Below are 21367 nucleotides of genomic sequence, written 5' to 3'. Positions count from 1 at the left end.
TAAAGAAATCAAAGATTGTTCAGGCTGAGAGAGAGAGATTAATATGGGGCATGTAACTGGGACTGCAATCATCTTTTTAGCTTCTGATCATTTCAATACAACTAAACAATCAGTTTATATTTCTGATTATGAATTCTTTCCCATTTGATCCTCAGCCTAGCCTATATTTCCTAGAGTTTAGAAGAATGAGAGGTGATCTCATTGAAACGAATAAAATTCTTAAGGGGCTTGACAGGGTAGATGCAGGGAGGATGTTCCCCCCTGGCTGGGGAGTCCAGAACCAGGGGTCACAGTCTCAGAATAAGGGGTCGGCCATTTAGGACTGAGATGAGAAGTTTCTTCACTCAGAGGGTGGTGAATCTTTGGAATTCTCTACCCCAGAGGGCTGTGGATATTGAAGACCGAGATCGATAGATTTTTGGACTCTAAGGGAATCAAGGGACATGGGGATCAGACGGGAAAGTGGAGTGGCGGTCGAAGGTCAGCCATGATCTTACTGCATGGCAGAGCAGGCTCAAGGGGCCACATGGTTTATTCCTGCTCCTATTTCTTATGATCTATGTAAAAGGCTCAAGGGGCTGAACGGCTTCCTCCTGTTCCCATGAAACAGGTTTGAGGGGCTGAACGGCGTTCTCCTGTTCCTATTCCCCATGTTCACTTATGAGAATGGTTTATTTCCCCACCCGAGCATGCAAATTAAGACAAATCACACCAGCGCAGGCCAATCCATTCCGCCGTTGCCGAGGCCAGCTCCCAAGTAGCTGCCAGATGGTGTATAGGCAGGTCACACCCACCTTGTGCAAAGATGCCCAGCCCACACTCAGCACTTGCCCAGGATGGCATAGTGACTCTGCCAGGGGAAGTGCTATTGAGGGTCAATTCACAGTAGGGCTCGATGCTGTAGCAGGTTGGTGTTCCACACTCGCTGTCCAGCAACGTGTCCCTTTCCCCCTTTTCATCAAAATGCCATTGCTTTGATCCTACCACAAAGTCCACCTAACCCAACAGGTAATTGCAACTGAACGGTCACCACTACTTTTTCTGATTGTGTCCAAGGTAAGTGATCAACTGCTGTGAAGGCAAACATTCCACTGTCCACTCCCAGGGCAGGTACAGCACGGGTTAGATACAGAGTAAAGCTCCCTCTACACTGTCCCATCAAACACTCCCAGGGCAGGTACAGCACGGGTTAGATACAGAGTAAAGCTCCCTCTACACTGTCCCATCAAACACTCCCAGGGCAGGCAGAGCACGGGTTAGATACAGAGTACAGCTCCCTCTACACCAAGTCTAGAAGAGCATCCCCTGCTGCACCATGACATCAGCCAACCTCATGGCATCTGAATGCAACAGGAAACATACTGTCCCCATTGGTACTGAATTACAGGCGGTTTTGTGTAGTGCCATGCTCACAACCATGTTGCGACTGGCGACTGCAGGGCTCCTTCAACCCGCAGAGCAAGGGGGGGGGGGGGGGGGTGTGGGACGACACTTCAACCCATCAGCCAGTGGCCGACTGAAACCAAAGTTCTCGTTGTGAAGTCACTGCCTCAAACACGCTGCAACACACTACTCTCATTATCTGACCGTACTCACTCTGTTGACGATGATTCAGTTGACATTAATTAACAAGCCCTCGCCGATCACACCAGTCGCTGGCTTTAAGCACCTGTCAAAACAGCTCTCAAATTTAAAAAGATAAATCACATAATGCATTTTATTGATTCTAAACAATTCAAGGAATTGAAAACAATTGTGCGTATGCTGGTTAACCTGTTTCACCACTTTATTTTGTCCATGAGGGCCACGGCTGACCGGTCCGACAAGTTGAAGGGGTCCACGACATGAGCGTCTGAACACCAGCCTCTCAATCGAGCTCCTAATCCATCCCGCCTTCGCCAAGATCCCTCAGCGACACAGTAATACTTAATATAAAACCAACACGCCACCCACACAACGAGGTAAGAGTCAGGACAGAGGCCGTGCCCTGTTGATTCTGGGCGCTGGTCTCTTCTATTTTGTGTCCTCTTTCTCGGTGTCTAAAAGTGCAGAGCGGATGCCAAGTTTCTTCAGTTCCTCTACGAGGTCCCCGTTCTGGTGCATCTGTAGTAGAATGTCGCATCCGCCCACAAATTCACCGTCAAAGTAAATCTGAGGGATAGTCGGCCAGTTGGAATAGTTTTTAATACCTGTTTCAAAGAAAAGAAAGAAGACTTGCATTTATATAGCGCCTTTCACTACCACTGGACCTCAAAAACACACTTTACAGCCAAAGAAGTACATTTTGAAGTGTGGTCGCTGTTGTAGTGTAGGAAACGTGGCAGCCAATTTGCACACAGCAAGCTCCCACAAACAGCAATGTGATAATGGCCAGATAAACTGTTTTAGTGATGTTGATTGAGGGATAAATATTGGCAGAACTCCCTGGCTCCTCTTCAAAATAATGCAATGGGATCTTTTATGTCCACCTGAGAGCAGAGGTGGGCCTCGGTTTAACGTCTCATCCAAAAGACGGCACCTTCGACAGAGCTGGATTCTCTCAGTACTGCCCTGGAGTGTCAGCCTAGACTTTTCTGCTCAAGTCTCTGGAGTGGGACTGGAACCCATAACCTTCTGACTCAGGCAAGAGAGACTGCTACCCACTGAGCCCTGGCTGACACACAAAGGACAAAACAAATAACCAGGCTGAATGAGGAGTCATAAGAAGATAGACAGCTTGTGCTCATCAATATCTAGGTTCCTCTATCCCTGTGCTGGGCGTGACGGCCCATAGTGATCCTAAACTGAGTGCTTCTAAACAGAGTGCTAGAAAAGGGGAATTTGGAGAGAGTGGGAAGGAGGAGAGAGGAGTGGCCAGAGATAAAGGTAGGCCCGAGAGCCCGGAGCGCAAACGTCAGGGAGCGAGGTAAGTGACATCAGCACAAGGGAAGGAGCTGAAAAGGAAAAAACAAATTGGTGAGTAGCTGGTGATTTTTTTTTTTAAGTCTTGAGTTTTTTTCTGTTAAGTTAGTTGATAGCGTATTAAATAGAGGTAAGGCAGAGCGCCTCAGTCCTGTGGAATGCACATCTTGTGCCATGTGGGAACTCCAGGATACTTCCCGTGTCCTGGGCAACCAGATGTGCAGGAAGTGTCGTCGGCTGGAGGAGCTCGAGCTCTGGGTTTCGGAGCTTCAGCAGCAGTGGGCGTCACTGCGGTGCATCAGTGAGGCCGAGAGCTACGTGGACAGCACGTTTCAGGAGGTGGTCACCCCGCAGCATAAGAGTGTGCAGGCAGAGAGGGAATGGGTGACCGCCAGACAGACAAGGAGGACCAGGCAGGTAATGTAACAGTCCCGAGTACATTTCACTCTCTAACTGGGTGAGGGCGATGGTTCCTCTGGGAAGTACAGCCAAAGCCAAGTCCACAGCACCACGGGTGGCCCAGCTGTAACGGGGGTGGGGGGGGTTAGGAGGAAGATTGGGAAAGCAATAGCGATAGGAGATTCAATAGTTATGGGAACAGACAGGCATTTCTGCGGCCGCAGACGTAATTCCAGGATGGTTTGTTGCCTCCCTGGTGCCAGGGTCAAGGATGTCACTGAGCGGCTGCAGGACATAGTGAGGGGGGGGGGGGGGGGGGGGGGGGGGGGGGGGGGAGGGTGAACAGCCAGAAGTCGTGGTTCATATCGGTATCAACGACACAGGTAGAAAGAGGGATGAGGTCCTTCAGGCAGATTTTAAGGAGCTAGGAAGAGATTAAAAAGCAGGACCTCAAAAGGTAGTAATCTCTGGATTACTCCCGGTGCCACGAGCTATTGAGTATAGAAATTAGAGGAGGGTGGGCTTTAGATTTCTGGATCATTGGGACTAGTTCTGGGGGAGCTGGGCCCTGCATAGGCCGAACGGGTTGCACCTCAACAGAGCCGGGACTAATGTCCTCACGTTTGCTAGTGCTGTTGGGGAGGGTTTAAACTAATTTGGCTGGGGGATGGGTGCCAGGATGTAGCATTAGAAAAGAGAAACAAGGTGCACAAAAGATTGGGAGACAGATAGCACTAGAATAAGAAATCGTACGGTATTATGTGGTGTCAGACCAAGAGAATACAAGAAGGTCTAAGATAGGTTTAGAGTGCATGTGTGTAAATGCACAAAGCGTGAAAAATAAAGTTGGTGAGCTGCAGACACAAACAGCCACTTGGGAATATGGGGGGCGGGGGTGGGTGGGAGGATTCAGGAAAGAGTAAATTTAAAAGCAGTGAGAGAAATGTCAAGGTTCTGGAGCAGAGTTTGGGTAAAAATAAGCAGAGTGGGTCAGGAAGGGACAGAGAGAGTAACAAAGGGTTTTAAAAGAGGTGGCCAGAGAGATGGTGGATGCATTGGTTGTCATTTTCCAAAATTCCATAGATTCTGGAACGGTTCTCGCGGATTGGAAGGTAGCAAACGTAATCCCACTATTCAAGAAAGGAGGGAAGAGAGAAAACAGGGAACTACAGACCAGTTAGCCTGACATCAGTAGTAGGGAAAATGCTGGAATCCATTATTAAGGACGTGGTAACAGGGCATTTAAAAAGTAATAGGATTGGGCAGAGTCAACGCGGATTTATGAAAGGGAAATCATGTTTCACAAATCTATTAGTCGTTTTTGAGGTTGTAACTAGCAGAATAGGATAAGGGGCAACCAGTGGATGCGGTGTATTTGGATTTTCAGAAAGCATTTGATAAGGTGCCACACAAGAGGTTATTAAACACAATTAGGGCTCATGGGATTGGGGGTAATATACTAGCATGGATTGAGGATTGGTTAACGGACAGAAAACAGAGAGTAGGAATAAACGGGTCATTTTTGGGTTGGCAGGCTGTAACTAGTGGGGTACCGCAAGGATCAGTGCTTGGGCCTCAGCTATTCACAATCTATCAATGATTTGGATGAGGGGACCAAATGTAATATATCCAAGTTTGCTGATGATACAAAGCTGGGTGGGAATGTAAGTTGTGAGGAGGATGCAAAGAGGCTTCATCAAGGGGATATAGACAGGCTAAGTGAGTGGGCAAGAACATGGCAAATGGAATATAATGTGGGGAAATGTGAAGTTATCCACTTTGGTAAGAAAAATATAAAAACAGTATTTTTAAATGGTGAGAGATTGGGAAATGTTGGTGTTCAGAGGGACCCGGGTGTACTTGTACACGAATCACTGAAAGTTAACATGCAGGTACAGCAAGCAATTAAGAAAGTAAATGGTATGTTGGCCTTTATTACAAAAGGATTTGAGTATAAGAGTAAAGACGACTTACTGCAATTATATAGGGTCCTGGTGAGACCACACCTGGAGTATTGTGTACAGTTTTGGTCTCCTTACCTAAGGAAGGATATACTTGCCATAGAGGGAGTGCAACGAAGATTCACCAGACTGGTCCCTGGAATGGGGGGATTGTTCTATGAGGAGAGATTGAGTAGACTAGGCCTATATTCTCTAGAGTTCAGAAGAATGAGAGGTGATCTCAATGAAACACACAAAATTCTTACAGGGCTTGACAGGGTAGATGCAGGGAGGATGTTTCCCCTGTCTGGGGAGTCTAGAGCCAGGGGTCACAGTCTCAGGATAAGGGGTCGGCCATTTAGGACTGAGATGAGGAGAAATTTCTTCACTCAGAGGGTGGTGAATCTTTGGAATTCTCTACCTCAGAGGGCTGTGGAGGCTCAGTATTGAGTATATTCAAGACAGAGATCGATAGATTTTTGAATATTAAGGGAATCAGGGGATATGGGGATAGTGCAGGAAAGTGGAGTTGAGGTGGAAGATCAGCCATGATCTTATTGAATGGCGGAGCAGGCTTGAGGGGCCAAATGGTCTGCTCTATTTCTTATGATGTTGTGGCGATAATGGAGACCTGGCTCAAAAAAGGGCAGGATTGGGTACTAAATATTTTTGGATATAGGGTGTCCAGGAAAGATGGGGAAGGAAAGAAAGGAGGTGGGGTGGCAGTATTGATTAAGGAGAACATTACAGTGCTGGAGAGAGAGCATGCCCTGGAGGGGTCAAGGACAAAATCTATTTGGTTAGAGTTGAGAAACAATAGCGCTGCCATTACACGACTAGGTGTATTCTATAGGCTGCCAACTAGTGGGAAGAATATAGAGGAACAAGCCTGCACAGAAATTAGAGGCACGCAAAAACTATAGAGTAGTGATAATGGGGACTTAATTATCCCAATATAGACTGGGATAGTAATTGTGTAAAGGGCAGAGAGGGGGAAAAATTTCTGAAGTGTGTTAAAGAGAACTTTCTTGATCAGTACGTTCCTGGCCCAACAAGGAAGGAGGCATTGCTGGATCTGGTTCTGGGGAATGAGGTGGGTCAAGTGGAGCAAGTATCAGTAGGGGCGCATTTAGGGAACAGTGATCATAATATCATATGGTTTAGATTAGCGATGGAAAAGGACAGGGAGCAATCTAAAGTAAAAATACTTAATTGGAGGAAGGCCAATTTGAGTGGGTTGAGAACGGATCTGGCCCGGGTAATTTGGAATCAAATATTGGCAGGCAAAACTGCAATTGAACCTTTAAAGAGGAGATGGTTCGGATACAGTCGAAGTACATTCCCACGAGGGGGAAAAGATAGGGCAACTAAAGCCAGAGCTCCCTGGAGAACGAGAGATAGAGAGTAAGCTGAAGCAGAAAAAGGGAGCGTATGAGAGGTCAGGTTGAGAATACAAGTGAGAACCAGGCTGAATATAGAAAGTTCAGAGGGGAAATGAAAAAGGAAATGAGAGGCAAAGAGAAAGTATGAGAATAGATTGGCAGCTAACATAAAAGGGAATCCAAAAGTCTTCTATAGGCATATAAATAATAAACGGGAGTGATGGGTCCCTGGTGCAAGGGTCAAGGATGTCGCAGGGCAGCTGCAGGGCGAGGGTGAACAGCCAGTTGTCGTGGTGCATATAGGTACTAACGATATAGCTAAAAAACGGGATGAGGTCCTTAAAGCTGAATATAGGGAGTTAGGAGGTAAATTAAAAAATAGGACCTCAAAAGGTAGCAATCTCAGGATTGCTACCAGTGCCACGTGCTAGTCAGAGTAGAAATAGAAGGATATTTCAGATGAATACGTGGCTAGAGGAATGGTGCAAGGGGGAGGGATTCAAATTCCTGGGACATTGGAACCGGTTCTAGGGGAGGTGGGACCAGTACAAACTGGACAGTTTGGACCTGGGTGGGACCGGGACCAATGTCCTAGGGGGAGTGTTTCCTAGTGCCGTTGGGGAGGGTTTAAACTAAAATGACGGGGTTGGGAAACTGTGCAGGGAGACAGAGGAAAGGGAAGCAAGGAGAGAAACAAAAGACAGGAAGGAGAAAAGCAAAAGTGGAAGGCAGAGAAATTAAGGGTGTAAGTCAAACAGGGCTACAGTAAATAATAATTCTAAAAGGACAAAGTGTTAAAAAAAACAAGTCTGAAGGCTTTGTGTCTTAATGCGAGGTGCATTCATAATAAGGTGGATGAATTAGCTGCGCAAATAGATGTAAACAGATATGATATCATTGGGATTACGGAGACATGGCTCCAGGGTGACCAAGACTGGGAATTCAACACCCAGGGGTATTCAGGAAGGACAGGCAAAAAGGAAAAGGAGGTGGGGTAGTATTGCTGGTTAAAGAGGCAATCAACACAATAGTAAGGAAGGATATTAGCTCTGATGATGTGGAATCTGTATGGGTAGAGCCAAGAAATACCAAGGGGCAGAAAACATTAGTGGGAGTTGTATACAGACCCCCAAACAGTAATGCTGAGGTTGGGGATGGCATTAAACAAGAAATTAGAGATGCGTGCAATAAGGGCACAGCAGTTATCATGGGTGACTTTAATCTACATATAGATTGGGCTAACCAAATTAGTAACAATACTGTGGATAAGGAATTCCTAGAGTGTATACGGGATGGTTTCCTGGACCAATATGTCGAAGAACCAACTAGAGATCAGGCCATCTTAGACTGGGTATTATGTAATGAGAAAGGATTAATTAGCAATCTTGTTGTGCGAGGCCCCTTGGGGAGGAGCGATCATAATATGATCGAATTCTTCATTAAGATGGAGAGTGAAGTAGTTGACTCAGAGGCTAGGGTCCTGAATTTAAATAAAAGGAAACTACGATGGTATGAGGCGCAAGTTGGCAAGGATGGATTGGGGAATGTTACTTAAAGGGTTGACGGTGGATAGGCAATGGCAAACATTTAAAGATCGCATGGATGAACTACCCTGTTTGGCATAAAAATAAAACAAAAAAGGTGACTCAACCGTGGCTAACAAGGGAAATTAGGGGTAGCATAAGATCCAAGGAGAGGACATATAAATTGGCCAGAAAAAGCAGCAAACCTGAGGATTGGGAGCAGTTTAGGATTCAGCAAAGGAGGACAAAGGGATTAATTAAAAGGGGGGAAATAGAATACAAGAGTAAGCTTTCAGGGAACATAAAAACTGACTCTAAAAGCTTCTATAGATATGTGAAGAGAAAAAGATTGGTGAAGTCAAGTGCAGGTTCCTTGCAGTCAGAATCAGGGGAATTTATAATGGGAAACAAAGAAATGGCAGACCAATTAAATACATACTTTGGTTCTGTCTTCACAAAGGAGCACACAAATAACCTCCCAGAGATGTCAAGGAACATAGGGTCTAATGAGAGGGAGGAATTGAATTAAATCAGTATTTGTAGAGAAATGGTGTTAGGGAAATTGATGGCATTGAAGGCACAGTTCCCATGGATTGGAAGGTAGCTAATGTAACCCCACTATTTAAAAAAGATGGTAGAGTGAAAAATGGGGAATTATAGACCGGTAAGCCTGACGTCCGTCCGTCTGTATGTCCGCTATACACTCAAAAGTTATAGAGCGTACCTACACATATGTTATATCAAAAGAAAGCTGATGATCAGGGGAGTGTCATAGGCGTATTTACTTTTTGGTCAGACAAAAAATGTTCGGACAGTATACAAAAAACATTCAAAAATCCGCTCATTAGCGATTGACCAATCCTACCGCTCATTAGCGTTGAGTGACGTGATGGTTGACCAATCCTACAGTTCAGTGACCTGATGGTTGACCAATCGGTGTGTCATGGGCGGGACCTAATCCTGCAGCCTCCCGAAACGTCACAGCCATTTTTTCCCCTGCTTTTCCTCAACAGCGAGCGGGGCAGCTGCGTCGGCCCGCCGGAGCAGGAGGTGAGTTGGGGTCACTCGGGCCAGGCCTCACAACCGCTCGGCCCGAGACACAGAGCGGGGGAGCGGCAGCGGGCGGCTGTCAACCGCGCGGCCCGAGACATAGAGCGGGGGAGCGGCAGCGGCCGGCCGGCAGCCACGCGGCCCTCTAAACTGCCCTGGCAACGCCGGGCCCCCCCAGCTAGTAAAAGATGTAATAGCAGAGCACTTGGAAAACAGTGACAGGATCGGACAAAGTCAACATGGATTTACAAAAGGTAAATCATGCTTGACTAATCTACTGGAATTTTTTGAGGATGTAACTGGTAGGATAGATAAGGGAGAACCAGTGGATGTGGAGTATTTGGACTTTCAGAAGGCTTTCGATAAGGTCCCGCATAAGAGATTAGCGTGCAAAGTTAAAGCACATGGGATTGGGGGTAAGGTACTGACTTGGATAGAGAACTGGCTGGCAGACAGGAAGCAAAGAGTTGGAATAATCTGGTCTTTTTCCGAGTGGCAGGTAGTGACTAGTGGGGTACTGCAGGGATCGGTGCTAGGACCCCAGTTATTCACAATATATATTAATGATCTAGACGAGGGAACTAGATGTAATATCTCCAAGTTTGCAGACGACACAAAGCTGGGTGGGCATGTGTGCTGTGAGAAGGATGCCGAGAAACTCCAGTATGATTTGGACAGGTTGGGTGATTGGGCAGATGCAGTATAATGTGGATAAATGCGAGGTTATCCACTTTGGTGGCAAAAACAGGAAGACAGATTATCTGAACGGCAATAGATTTGGAAAAGGGGAAGTACAACGAGACCTGGGTGTCCTTGTGCACCAGTCGCTGAAGGTAAGCATGCAGGTGCAGCAGGTGGTTAAGAAGGCAAATGGTATGTTGGCCTTCATAGCGAGAGGATTCAAGTACAGGAACAAGGATGTCTTGCTGCAGTTGTACAGGGCCTTGGTGAGACCACACCTCGAGTATTGTGTGCAGTTTTGGTCGCCTTATCTGAGGAAGGATGTTCTTGCCGTGGAGAGAGTGCAGCGAAGATTCACCAGACTGATACCTGGGATGACAGGAATGATGTATGGAGGGGGATTGGGTCGATTAGGCTTATATTTGCTAGAGTTTAGAAGAATGAGAGGGGATCTCATTGAAACTTATAAAATTCTAACAGGACTAGATGGAGGAAGGATGTTCCCGATGGCAGGGGAGTCCAGAACCAGGGGTCACAGTCTAAGGATAAGGGGTAAACCATTTAGGACAGAGATGAGGAGGAATTTCTTCACCCAGAGAGTGGTGAACCTGTGGAACTTTCTACCACAGAAGACAGTTGAGGCCAATTCATTAAATATATTCAAGGAGTTAGATATATTTCTTAAGGCTAAAGGGATCAAGGGATATGGGGAGAAAGCAGGGACCGGGTACTGAATTTGGATGATCAGCCATGATCTCATTAAATGCGGAACAGGCTCGAGGGGCCGAATGGCCTACTCCTGCTCCTATCTTCTATGTTTCTATGGGTACGATTCGGGACCAAAAAGGAGATCTACACATGGAGGCAGAGGGCATGGTTGAGGTACTAAATGAGTACTTTGCATCTGTCTTCACCAAGGAAGATGCAGCCAATGTCAGTGAAAGAGGAGGTAGTTGAGATACTGATACAAACACATCTCAGTTGTCGGATTTAGGATTTATCCCCCAGTGAGGCAACAGCGTTAACAGAAATAAAGAGAAAATGCTTGAAATACTCAGGTCAGGCAGCATCTGTGGAGAGAAAAACAGTTAACATTTCAGGTCGATGACCTTTCATTAGAACTGGAAGAAGTTAAAGATTTAATAGTTTATAAGCAAGTACAGAGGCAGGGAAAAGGGGAGGGCATTAGTGGTGACAGAAGAGTGGGCCAGGGTGTCACAGAGTGAATGGTCCCTTCGGAATCTGAAAGGGGAGAGGAAGATGTGTTTCGACGATAGGTCATTGACCAGAAACGTTAGAAGGTGCCGGACCTGCTGAGTATTTCCGAGTTTGTTTTTCCCCCCCCCCAGATTTCCAGCAGCCACAGTATTTTGCTTTTGTTTTAGCGCCAAGAACAGCCCTTCCAAAGCTCCAGGCTCATGAAATTCAAACAGGGCAAATCAACAAATAAGAAATAATAGGAGGTAAAAAGGGCAGAGCTACTCGGGCTTCAAGGGTCTGACAGCTAGGGCTCGGGGGCCACACGTGGCCATGGGCTGCAGTCTGGACACTCTTGCTTTAGATGGCAGGGTTACAGCAAGAGGAAGGGCTGCATTAACAGAACTACTGATCCAGTCATTTTCATTTCCTCCCCTTCTTCAGAGCCAGTGTCCAGTCTGCAGTCAGGCACGACCCCTTACAACTGAACTGAAATCAAGAGCTCAACGTGCTGGGAATCGCAGGCACAGACCAGAGTCCCAACACTATGTCTCATCACAGTGTCGCAGTATTTCTGAATGTAGTTCATACACACAAGATACTGCCTGGGATTGTGACCCTTGACAAAAAACGACACTAGGGAGACCTTCTGAGGAGCAGCTGTAACTGAGGTATCTTGAGCAGAGCAGGAAGAGTGAATAAACTTCCACAGTACAGAGCTGACAAATCATTCAAGAGGGGTGGGGACATGTGTCTACTACAGAGAGGCATGCAGCAAGGGGGCCAACAGGATTGTCAGTTTGGATCTGTGCAACACACACAAACCAACAAGGCCGAAGAAACCTTTCTCATATCCTTAAAAAGATTTGCATTTCTAAAGCGCCCTTCACCACCTCAGGATGTCCTACGGTGCTTTACAGCCAATGAAGTGCTTTTTGAAGTGGAGTCACTGTTGTAATGTGGGAAACGCGGCAGCCAATTTGTGCACAGCAAGCTCCCACAAACAGCAATGTGATAATGACCAGATAATCTATTTTTGTGATGTTGATTGAGGGATAAATATTGGCCCAGGACACCGGGGAGAACCTCCCTGCTCTTCTTCGAAATAGTGCCGTGGGATCTTGTTTTAACATCTCATCTGAAAGATGGCACCTCCAACAGTGCAGCACTCCCTCAGTACAGCACTGGAGTGTCAGTCTAGATTTTTCTGCTCAAGTCTCTGGAGTGGGACTTCAACCCACAACCTTCTGACTCAGAGGCAAGAGTGCTACCAACTATTAAAATCACTCGCTCTAGGTGCTGCCCGACACCACGGCCTCACACAAGTGATCATCTCGTGAGCCTAGACTGAGAATGTCAGCAGGCTATTCGACTATGGAGGGCATCACAGACAAGCCCAGTTCTCATCCATGTCCACAAAGCACATCCTGGTTGAATAGCAGTCAGCAGTGGGAATCCCAGCTGATTTCCTTCTCCCTAGCCCGGGGCACTTGAGGCTAATTGGGATCAGCTAACTCACCACAGACCAGGAATCAAACCAGGAACCTTCGGACTCAGGGCCACTTCCCAGCCGAGACACACTGACTCATCAATTTACTACTCCACAATTCAAACCGTGAATCGCTGGACTGCCGCTGTGGATCAACATTTTAATTCTAAATACAAACACACATGCAGATCAATTTAAACGAATTGTTATTTATTAAATTGATGCAGGCAGTAGGATCAGTAACAATCCAACTCTACTACAGATATGTTTTTGCTCCTTCCTTAAATATCCATTGGATTATCATTCAAACAGGGCAAATCAACGAAAAAGAAATAAGAGGTAAAAAACGACAGAGCTGCCCGCGGCCTCAAGGGTCCGAGTGCTAGGGGTCAGGGGGTTTGGAAAGGGCTGTACACCCAGGAGTAAGTTTCAGGCTGTAAACGAATAGTAAGGGGTCAGCTGATCTTAAACCACAAGGACTGTTTCGGTCATGTGAGTCTCTCGGTTTGACCACTTCCTTTGGATTCATTCCCAGTTAGAATCAATCAGCCCGCCCCCCTTTGATAGATTAACCTCACCAATCGACCCACTTTCTCAACATATTCCAGCTAATTCTCTCTTGAATCCATTTGCACTGTCTGCTCCAATCCTGTCGATTATCCTTTGGGGGATCCAGTTAAACATTTCTGGTCAAATTCACGGATAAGCAAAGTGGGGTCAGCAGAGCCTGATGATTTACAGCGCTTGGAAGTGGGCAGGACTGCGGAAGATAAAACGGGGAACATAATAAACAGTACTTAACTAACTAGGGGCGAGGCTAACAGTGATCTAGGAGCAATAGCAGACTCAATAATGACCACCACCGGTCATTGCAAAACAGCAATTAACAAAGTAGAGAGAATTTAAGCAAGATAAATTGCCCAATCAGCGGAAAGCACTTGAGGCCATGGCACTGAAGCCGGGGAGTGCTCACTCCTCGAGTATAGTATTATAGTCAGTGCTAGTAATCGAGGCACTCGTGAAACATCCAAGCCCTGGAAGCAGTGCCGAGAAGGACAACGAGGGGGTTCCCGGGTGTCAGAGGACTGAGCTATGGGGACAATGTTGGGAAAGCCCAGCCCCCTACAGTCCTGCAAGAAGGTGGTGAGATCATCTTACGGAGAGCTACAAGATACTAAGTGGAATAGCCAAGTTTAATCCTGAGGAATAATTCAAGTTTCCACAAGACAAAGACATTTTCTTCTTAGAACCGAGGATGACTTGCTTCCACGTTAAAAATATGAGTTCTCAGGTGACTGATGAGTCCAATGCGGGACCTACAGTCTCTGTCACAGGTGGGGCAGACGGTGGTTGAACATAAGAACATAAGAAATAGGTCCTTATGTGGGTGGGTTGGGTGTTTGGGTTGACGTGCGCTCCTTGTGCTGCCTGCGCTTCGCTTCCGCTTGCTCCCGGCGAAGAGACTCGAGGTGTTCGGCGCCTTCCCGGATGCTTCTCCTCCACTTTGTGCGGTCTTGGGCCAGGGATTCCCAGGTGTCGGCGGCGATGTTACACTTTTTCAAGGAGGTTTTGAGGGTGTCCTTGAAGCGTTTCCTATGCTCACCTCAGGCTCTCTTGCCGTGTCGGAGCTCAAAGTAGAGCGCTCGTTTTGGGAGTCTTGTATCGGGCATGCGGACAAATTGACACGTCCATCGGAGCTGATCGAGCGTGGTCAGAGCTTCGATGCTGGCCTGAGCGACGACACGTTGGTGCGCCAATCCTGCCAATGAATTTGCTGGATCTTGCGGAGGCTTTGAGGTGCCTGCTGTACATGGCCCATGTCTGAGGCACACAGGAGGGCGGGTATCACTGCTGCTCTGTAGACCATGAGCTTAGCACCAGGTTTGAGGTCCTGGTCTTCAAACACTCTCTTCCTCAGGCGACCGAAGGCTGCACTGGCACACTGAAGGCGACGTCTGCCCTTGTTGACAGTAGGCTCCCGAGGTATGGAAAGTGGTCCACGTTGTCCAAGGCCTTGTCGTGGATTTTGATAATCGGGGGCAGTACTGTGTGGCGGGGGCAGGTTGGTAGAGAACCTTTGTCTTATGGATGTTTAGTGCAAGGCCTATGCTCTCGTACGCTTCGGTGACAGTGTCGACGATGGTTAGGAGTTCGACCTCCGAGTGAGCGCAGACGCAAGCGTCGTCTGCATACTGTAATTCGATGACAGAGGATGGGACGACCTTGGATCTGGACTGGAGTCGATGGAGGTTCAACAGTTTCCCGTTTGTTCTGTAAATTAGCTCCACTCCAGTGGGGAGCTTACCGAGGGTGAGATGGAGCATTGCAGCAAGATCGAGAAGAGCGTTGGTGCGATGACACAGCCTTGCTTGACCCTGGTTCGTACGCGAATTGTGTCTGTGGTGGAACTGTTGGTCAGGATCGCGGCTTGCACGTCGTCGTGAAGCAGGCGGAGGATGGTGACAAACTTTTGAGGGCAGCCGAATTTGAGGAGGACACTCCATAATCCCTCACGGTTGACAGTGTCGAAGGCATTTGTGAGATCAAAGGCGGCCATGTACAGCGGTTGGTGCTGTTCCCTGCATTTCTCTTATAATTGACGTGCGGTGAAGATCATGTCCATTGTGCCCCTTAGTGGGCGGAATCCGCATTGCGACTCTGTGAGGAGCTCTTCGGCCACTGGGAGAAGGCGATTGAGGAGGATTCTTGCGATGACTTTCCCTGTGGCAGACAGCAGGGAAACTCCTCTGTAATTACCGCAATCAGACTTGTCACCTTTCTTGAAGATGGTCACAATTACAGCGTCTCTGAGATCCCCTGGCATGCTCTCCTCCTTCCAGATAAGAGAAATGAGTTCATGAATTCACACCAGTAGTGCTTCTCCACTATGCTTTAGTGCCTCAGCGGGGATTCCATCTGCCCGAGGCCTTGTTGTCGGATGGCCTTCTCAACCTCATGCCGGGCTGAGGGCGGGTAGCATGATGTGGGATGGAGTTGCGGATACTCGCATCGAAGACAGAGTCGCGGTTAAGGAGATCTTCGAAGTGCTCCTTCCAGCGGGCACTGTCTGCCTCTCCGTTCTTGGCTCGCAGTGGGGTAGGGCCTTAGGCCGTAGATGGTCTTGACTGCGCTAAAGAATTCACGCACGTCGTGGTTGTCGGCTAGCTGCTGGATCTCCTGCGCTTTCTCCACCCACCATCTGTTCTTTAGGTCGTGAGTTTTTTGTTGGACCTCGGCCTTCAGGCGTCTGTAGATCTGCTTTCTTGCTCTCGAGTTCTGTCGCTGTTTCCAGATCAGGAATGCCTTGCGCTCGTGGCTTATTAGCTCCTGGATCACCTGGTCATTCTCGTCGAACCAGTCTTGGTGTTTCCTGGTCGAGTGTCTCTTCACAGGTGCTGATTATGGGTACAAACTAGTAAACGGCTCGTTCAGGAAGCACGGTTTCTAGGGTGGTGCTTCCAAATAAGGAAGCGGAGACAAAAACTTGTCATTTGATAGAACAGACGAGGCCATTCCGCCTGCTCCGCCGTTCAATCAGATCATGGCTGAGCTGTACAACCCCATTTACCCGCCTTTGCTCCACATCGCCTATTTTGTCACTGTGCGTAGGGCTGAGCAGACTGAGATGTACAGCCTCCCCAGCAAGTCTACCAGTCCAGTGACCTGCAGGGAAACAGGAACATCCATCTCGGAACAAGTCAAACAATATTACTGAACACAATTATCCAACAAAAAGCTCAAATACGTAGAAGCATCTTCTGAAGCACGATTGGATAAACTACTGTACCTAAATGAATGGTGTAACAGGTTCAAGGGGCTGAATGGCCTACTCTTGTTCCTAAATCTAACAGGATAGCAGAACAAATATGATGCCCTCATATCATTGTAAAGTGATAGAATCTTTGAAAGCACATGCAAATTCCATTCACAATTACAGAAGGATAACAGCAATTTGTATTTATATAGCGCCTTTAATGTAGTAAAACATCCCACGGGCATCACAGGAGCGATTGTTACACAAAATTTGAGCCACACAAGGAGATATTCAGAGAAGTCCATTTATCTGGCTTAGTTTATCTATCCAGAATGACCCTTCAGTTTTCCCATTGCAACATCCATCGGTTGAAGGGATTTAGCCTCCACTGCTCCATCTGGCCGTCCATTCCACGTGTTCATCACTCGGAGAACTACGTCGAAAGCGCTTTGGGACATCATGGAGGTTGTGAAATGCGCTATATAAATGCAAGTTCTTTCTTTCAAGCCATCTCTATTTGTGGGAATTTGCTGTGCATAAAATGGCTGCACTTATCGACGTAAGTTTCTACACTTCAAAAATATTTTATTTGCTGTGAAAGGTACTATACAAATGAAATGTATCCCCCCTCCCTAGTTCTGCTATGAGATCACCGCTCAGTCACCAATTTTCAAGGTTTCACAGATAAAGTGTCTCCGGCATTTCTTCATAGCGCAGACCTTTGATGCTGGGGGGGAGCTTTATGATCCTTCTCCCCATCTCCTTCAGAACCAGCACTGGACTCGGCACTGCGGGTATCTCAGGCCAGCTCACTGGAGGTTTAAGCATGGTTTTCTCCAACTTCTACGCTCCAGATTTGGCTGTAAACTTCAGCATTTTACTTGACTGCGTGGTGGGGATCTCATGCCCACTGGCCACCAACAGTATGATTCCTCATACCACCTCGTATTATTCACAATCCTCGCCCAATCCTCCACGTGAACCCCCGTATCCCCTCACCCCGACCCCTCCTCCCGTATCACCTCACCTGCACCCCCCTCTCCCCCCGTATCTCCTCTCCCCGCGCGCCCTGCCCCCCTGTATATCCTCCCGCGCGCCCTGCCCCACCCTGTATATCCTCTCTCCGCCCTGCCCCCCCATGTATATCCTCTCTCCGCCCTGCCCCCCCCGTATATCCTCTCTCCGCCCTGCCCCCCCGTATATCCTCTCACCGCCCTGCCCCCCCGTATATCCTCTCTCCGCCCTGCCCCCCCCGTATATCCTCGCTCCGCCCTGCCCCCCCGTATCTCCTCTCCCCCCCGTTCCCCCCTTCCCTCTCCCCCCCCCCCCCCCCCCCCACTTCCCTCCCCTGTCCTCCCGGGTATCTCCTCCATCTCCCCCCCCCCCCCGGGTATCTCCTCCGTCTCCCCCCCCCCCCCCCGGGTATCTCCTCTCTCTCACAACCCCCCCCCCCCACAACCCCGGGTATCTCCTCTCTCCCCTCTCACCACCCTCCTTCCCTCTCCCTCCCCCCCTCTCCCTCCCCTCTCCCTCCCTCCCCCTCCCTCCCCTCTCCCTCCCTCCCCTCTCCCTCCCTCCCTCCCCCCCACCAATTCACAATTCAAATCGCTTTATTGGCATGATAAGTTACATCTTATGTTGCCAAAGCATCAAAATACATTTATGGTTGAGCACAAACGCAGTTCTATTCATACATTGTATAAACAGGTATATCCCTGAGTGTATAAATATACATTCGCATTGTTTATATATATTCATTTCTTAGTTTACTGGTTGTCCCTCTGTTCATGGCAAGCTGTAACAGTGTGCCGCCAGTGTTACACAGCTTCTCTCCTCTCCCAGTAGGAATCGGAGTTTTTGGTTGTCATTCAGATTTCTGAATTCAGGGCATATTTGTGAGAATTTTTGGTAGAAATTCTCCCTGATGTCCTGATATTTTCCACAGGCTGTGAGGAAGTGCATCTCTGTCTCCACTACTCCCTGATGGCAGTGAGAGCATATCCTGTCTTCTCTTGGCAGCCTGGTCTGCCTGTGTCTGCCTTTTTCGATCGCTAGGCTATGTTCGCTAAGTCTGTACCTTGTCAAGGTTCTTCTCAGTTTGTTATCCTTTACCATGGTCAGGTAATCAGCTATGTTGTATTGTCTGTTTAGGGCCAAGTAGCAATTGAGTTTGCTTTGGGTTTTTGTTGTTTCTGCCCAATATGTCAGATATTTTTCCTTTTGCTTAGCGACGATTGTGTTGGGTCAAATTCTTTGTGTTACCCTGTCACTGTCCTGGGGCTGGTTATTGTTAGTATTGTTAGTAGTTACTTCACGGAGTCCCAGGACTAGTTGACTGAGGGTATTCTTCTTTATGGTCAGCTCTTGGCATTTCAGGGCGTCGTAGTGATAGCATTGGGGGTTGCTCATTTGTAGGTGGTTCCAAAATTTGGTGGCTCTTTTTTGGATAGTGATTAGTAATGGATATTGGCCTAGTTCCGCCCTGCATGCATTGTTTACTGTTTTCCTTTGAGTCCGGAGGATACTTTTACAGAATTCTGCATGTAGGATCTCAATTGGGTGTTTGTCCCATTTTGCGAATTCTTGTTGAGTTAGCGGTCCCCATACTTCACTGCCATAGAGTGCAATTGGTTCAATTACTGATTTGAAAATTTTGAGCCAAATGCTAATTGGGATTTCTATTTGGATTGATTTTTTGATGGCATAGAAAGCCCTTCTTGCTTTCTCTTTCAGTTCATTCACAGCCAGTTTGAAGTTTCCCGTAGAACTGATTTTTAAGCCCAAGTATGTGTAGTTAGTGGTTTGTTCAATTTTGGTTGTTCCTACTGTGAAATTTATTTTGGGTCCCTGATGTTTGGATCTTTGCTGGAACACAAGGACTTTGGTTTTTTGGGGATTTATTGTCAGGGCCCAAGTCTGGCAGTACGACTCCACCACCCCCCTTCCCTCTCCCTCACCCCCTCCCACCACCCCCCTTCCCTCTCCCTCCCCCCTCCCACCACCCCCCTTCCCTCTCCCTCCCCCCCCCAACCACCCCCCTTCCCTCTCCCTCCCCCCCTCCCACCACCCCCCTTCCCTCTTCCCCCTCCCTCCCCTCACCACCCCTTCCCTCTCCCACCCCTCTCCTCCCCCCTTCCCTCTCCCACCCCTCCTTCCCTCCCTTCCCTCTCCTCCCCCCTTCCCCCTTCCCTCCCACCCCCCTTCCCTCCCACCCCTTCCCTCTCCTCCCCCCTTCCCCTCCCCTCCCCCCCCCCGGGTATCTACTCTCTCTCACCCCCCCAACCCCGGGTATCTCCCCTCTCCCCCCCGCGTACCTCCCCATTCCCTCTCCCTCCCTCCCCGGGTATCTCCTCTCCCCCCCCCAACGTATCTCCTCTCTCCCGCCACCCCCGGGTATCTCCTCTCTCTCTCCGCCCCCTCTCTCCCCCCCGCGTACCTCCCCATTCCCTCTCCCTCCCTCCCCGGGTATCTCCTCTCCCCCCCCCCCCCCCACGTATCTCCTTTCTCCCACCACCCCCGGGTATCTCCTGTCTCTCCCCCCCCCCCCCCGCCCCCGGCTATCTCCTCCGTCTCTCTCCCCCACCCCCCGGGCAGCTCTCCTCTCCCCCCAACCCCGGGTATCTCCTCCGTCTCCACCCCCCCCCGGGTATCTCCTCTCTCTCTCTCTCTCTGCCCCCCGCCCCCCCCGGGTATCTCCTCCCTCTCCCTCCTCTCTCCCTCTCCCCCCCACCCCGGGTATGTCCTCTCTTCCCCCCCCCCCCAGTATCTCCTCTCTTCCCCCTCCCCTCAGTATCTCCTCTCTTCCCCCTCCCCTCAGTATCTCCTCTCTTCACCCCCCCTCAGTATCTCCTCTCTTCCCCCCCCCTCAGTATCTCCTCTCTGCCCCCCCCTCAGTATCTCCTCTCTACCCCCCCCTCAGTATCTCCTCTCTCCCCCCCCCTCAGTATCTCCTCTCTTCCCCCCCTCAGTATCTCCTCTCTTCCCCCCCCCTCAGTATCTCCTCTCTTCCCCCCCTCTCAGTATCTCCTCTCTTCCCCCCCTCTCAGTATCTCCTCTCTTCCCCCCCCTCAGTATCTCCTCTCTTTCCCCCCCCTCAGTATCTCCTCTCTTTCCCCCCCTCAGTATCTCCTCTCTTTCCCCCCCCTCAGTATCTCCTCTCTTCCCCCCTCTCAGTATCTCCTCTCTTCCCCCCCTCAGTATCTCCTCTCTTCTCCCCCCCCCTCAGTACCTCCTCTTTCCCCCCCTCAGTGTCTCCTCTCTTCTCCCCCCCCTCAGTATCTCCTCTTCCCCCCCCCAGTATCTCCTCTCTTCACCCACCCTCTCAGTATCTCCTCTCTCCCCCCCCTCAGTATCTCCTCTCTTCCCCCCCTCAGTATCTCCTCTCTTCCCCCCCCTCAGTCTCTCCTCTCTTCCCCCCCCTCAGTCTCTCCTCTCTTCCCCCCCCTCAGTCTCTCCTCTCTTCCCCCCCCTCAGTCTCTCCTCTCTTCCCCCCCCTCAGTATCTCCTCTCTTCACCCCCCAGTATCTCCTCTCTTCCCCCCCACCTCAGTATCTCCTCTCTTCCCCCCCACCCCCTCAGTATCTCCTCTCTTCCCCCCCTCAGTATCTCCTCTCTTCCCCCCCCCTCAGTATCTCCTCTCTTCCCCCCCTCAGTATCTCCTCTCTTCCCCCCCCTCAGTCTCTCCTCTTTCCCCCCCCTCCCTCAGTCTCTCCTCTCTTTCTCCCCTCAGTATCTCCTCTCTTCCCCCCCCTCAGTCTCTCCTCTTTCCCCCCCTCAGTCTCTCCTCCTCCCCCCCTCAGTCTCTCCTCCTCCCCCCCTCAGTCTCTCCTCCTCCCCCCCCTAGTCTCTCCTCCTCCTCCCCCGCTAGTCTCTCCTCCTCCTCCCCCCCCCTCAGTCTCTCCCCCTCCTCCCCCCCCTCAGTCTCTCCCCCCAGTCTCTCCTCCTCCTCCCCCCCGTCTCTCCGCCTCCCCCCCTCAGTCTCTCCTCCTCCCCCCCTCAGTCTCTCCTCCTCCCCCCCCTCAGTCTCTCCTCCTCCCCCCCCTCAGTCTCTC

At 49.4% G+C, this 21367-nt stretch overlaps 1 protein-coding gene across 1 annotated transcript in view; it reads right to left on the bottom strand.

Annotated features, from left to right (window-relative positions):
• Positions 1 to 1699: 1699 nt before the first annotated feature.
• Positions 1700 to 21367, bottom strand: part of glrx5 (glutaredoxin 5 homolog (S. cerevisiae)) — a 25373-nt gene continuing 5705 nt past the window's right edge. The window contains exon 2 of the mRNA XM_086002568.1: positions 1700 to 2189. Coding sequence (XP_085858694.1) covers positions 2014 to 2189 — 176 coding nt within the window. The 3' untranslated portion in view covers positions 1700 to 2013. The remainder of the gene's footprint in view (positions 2190 to 21367) is intronic.

This window comes from Somniosus microcephalus, chromosome 12 (assembly GCF_052327205.1).
Source record: "Somniosus microcephalus isolate GS21.2 chromosome 12, FLI_Smic_1.0, whole genome shotgun sequence".
NCBI lineage: Eukaryota > Metazoa > Chordata > Chondrichthyes > Squaliformes > Somniosidae > Somniosus > Somniosus microcephalus.
This window is presented reverse-complemented; position numbering and strand designations above follow the sequence as displayed.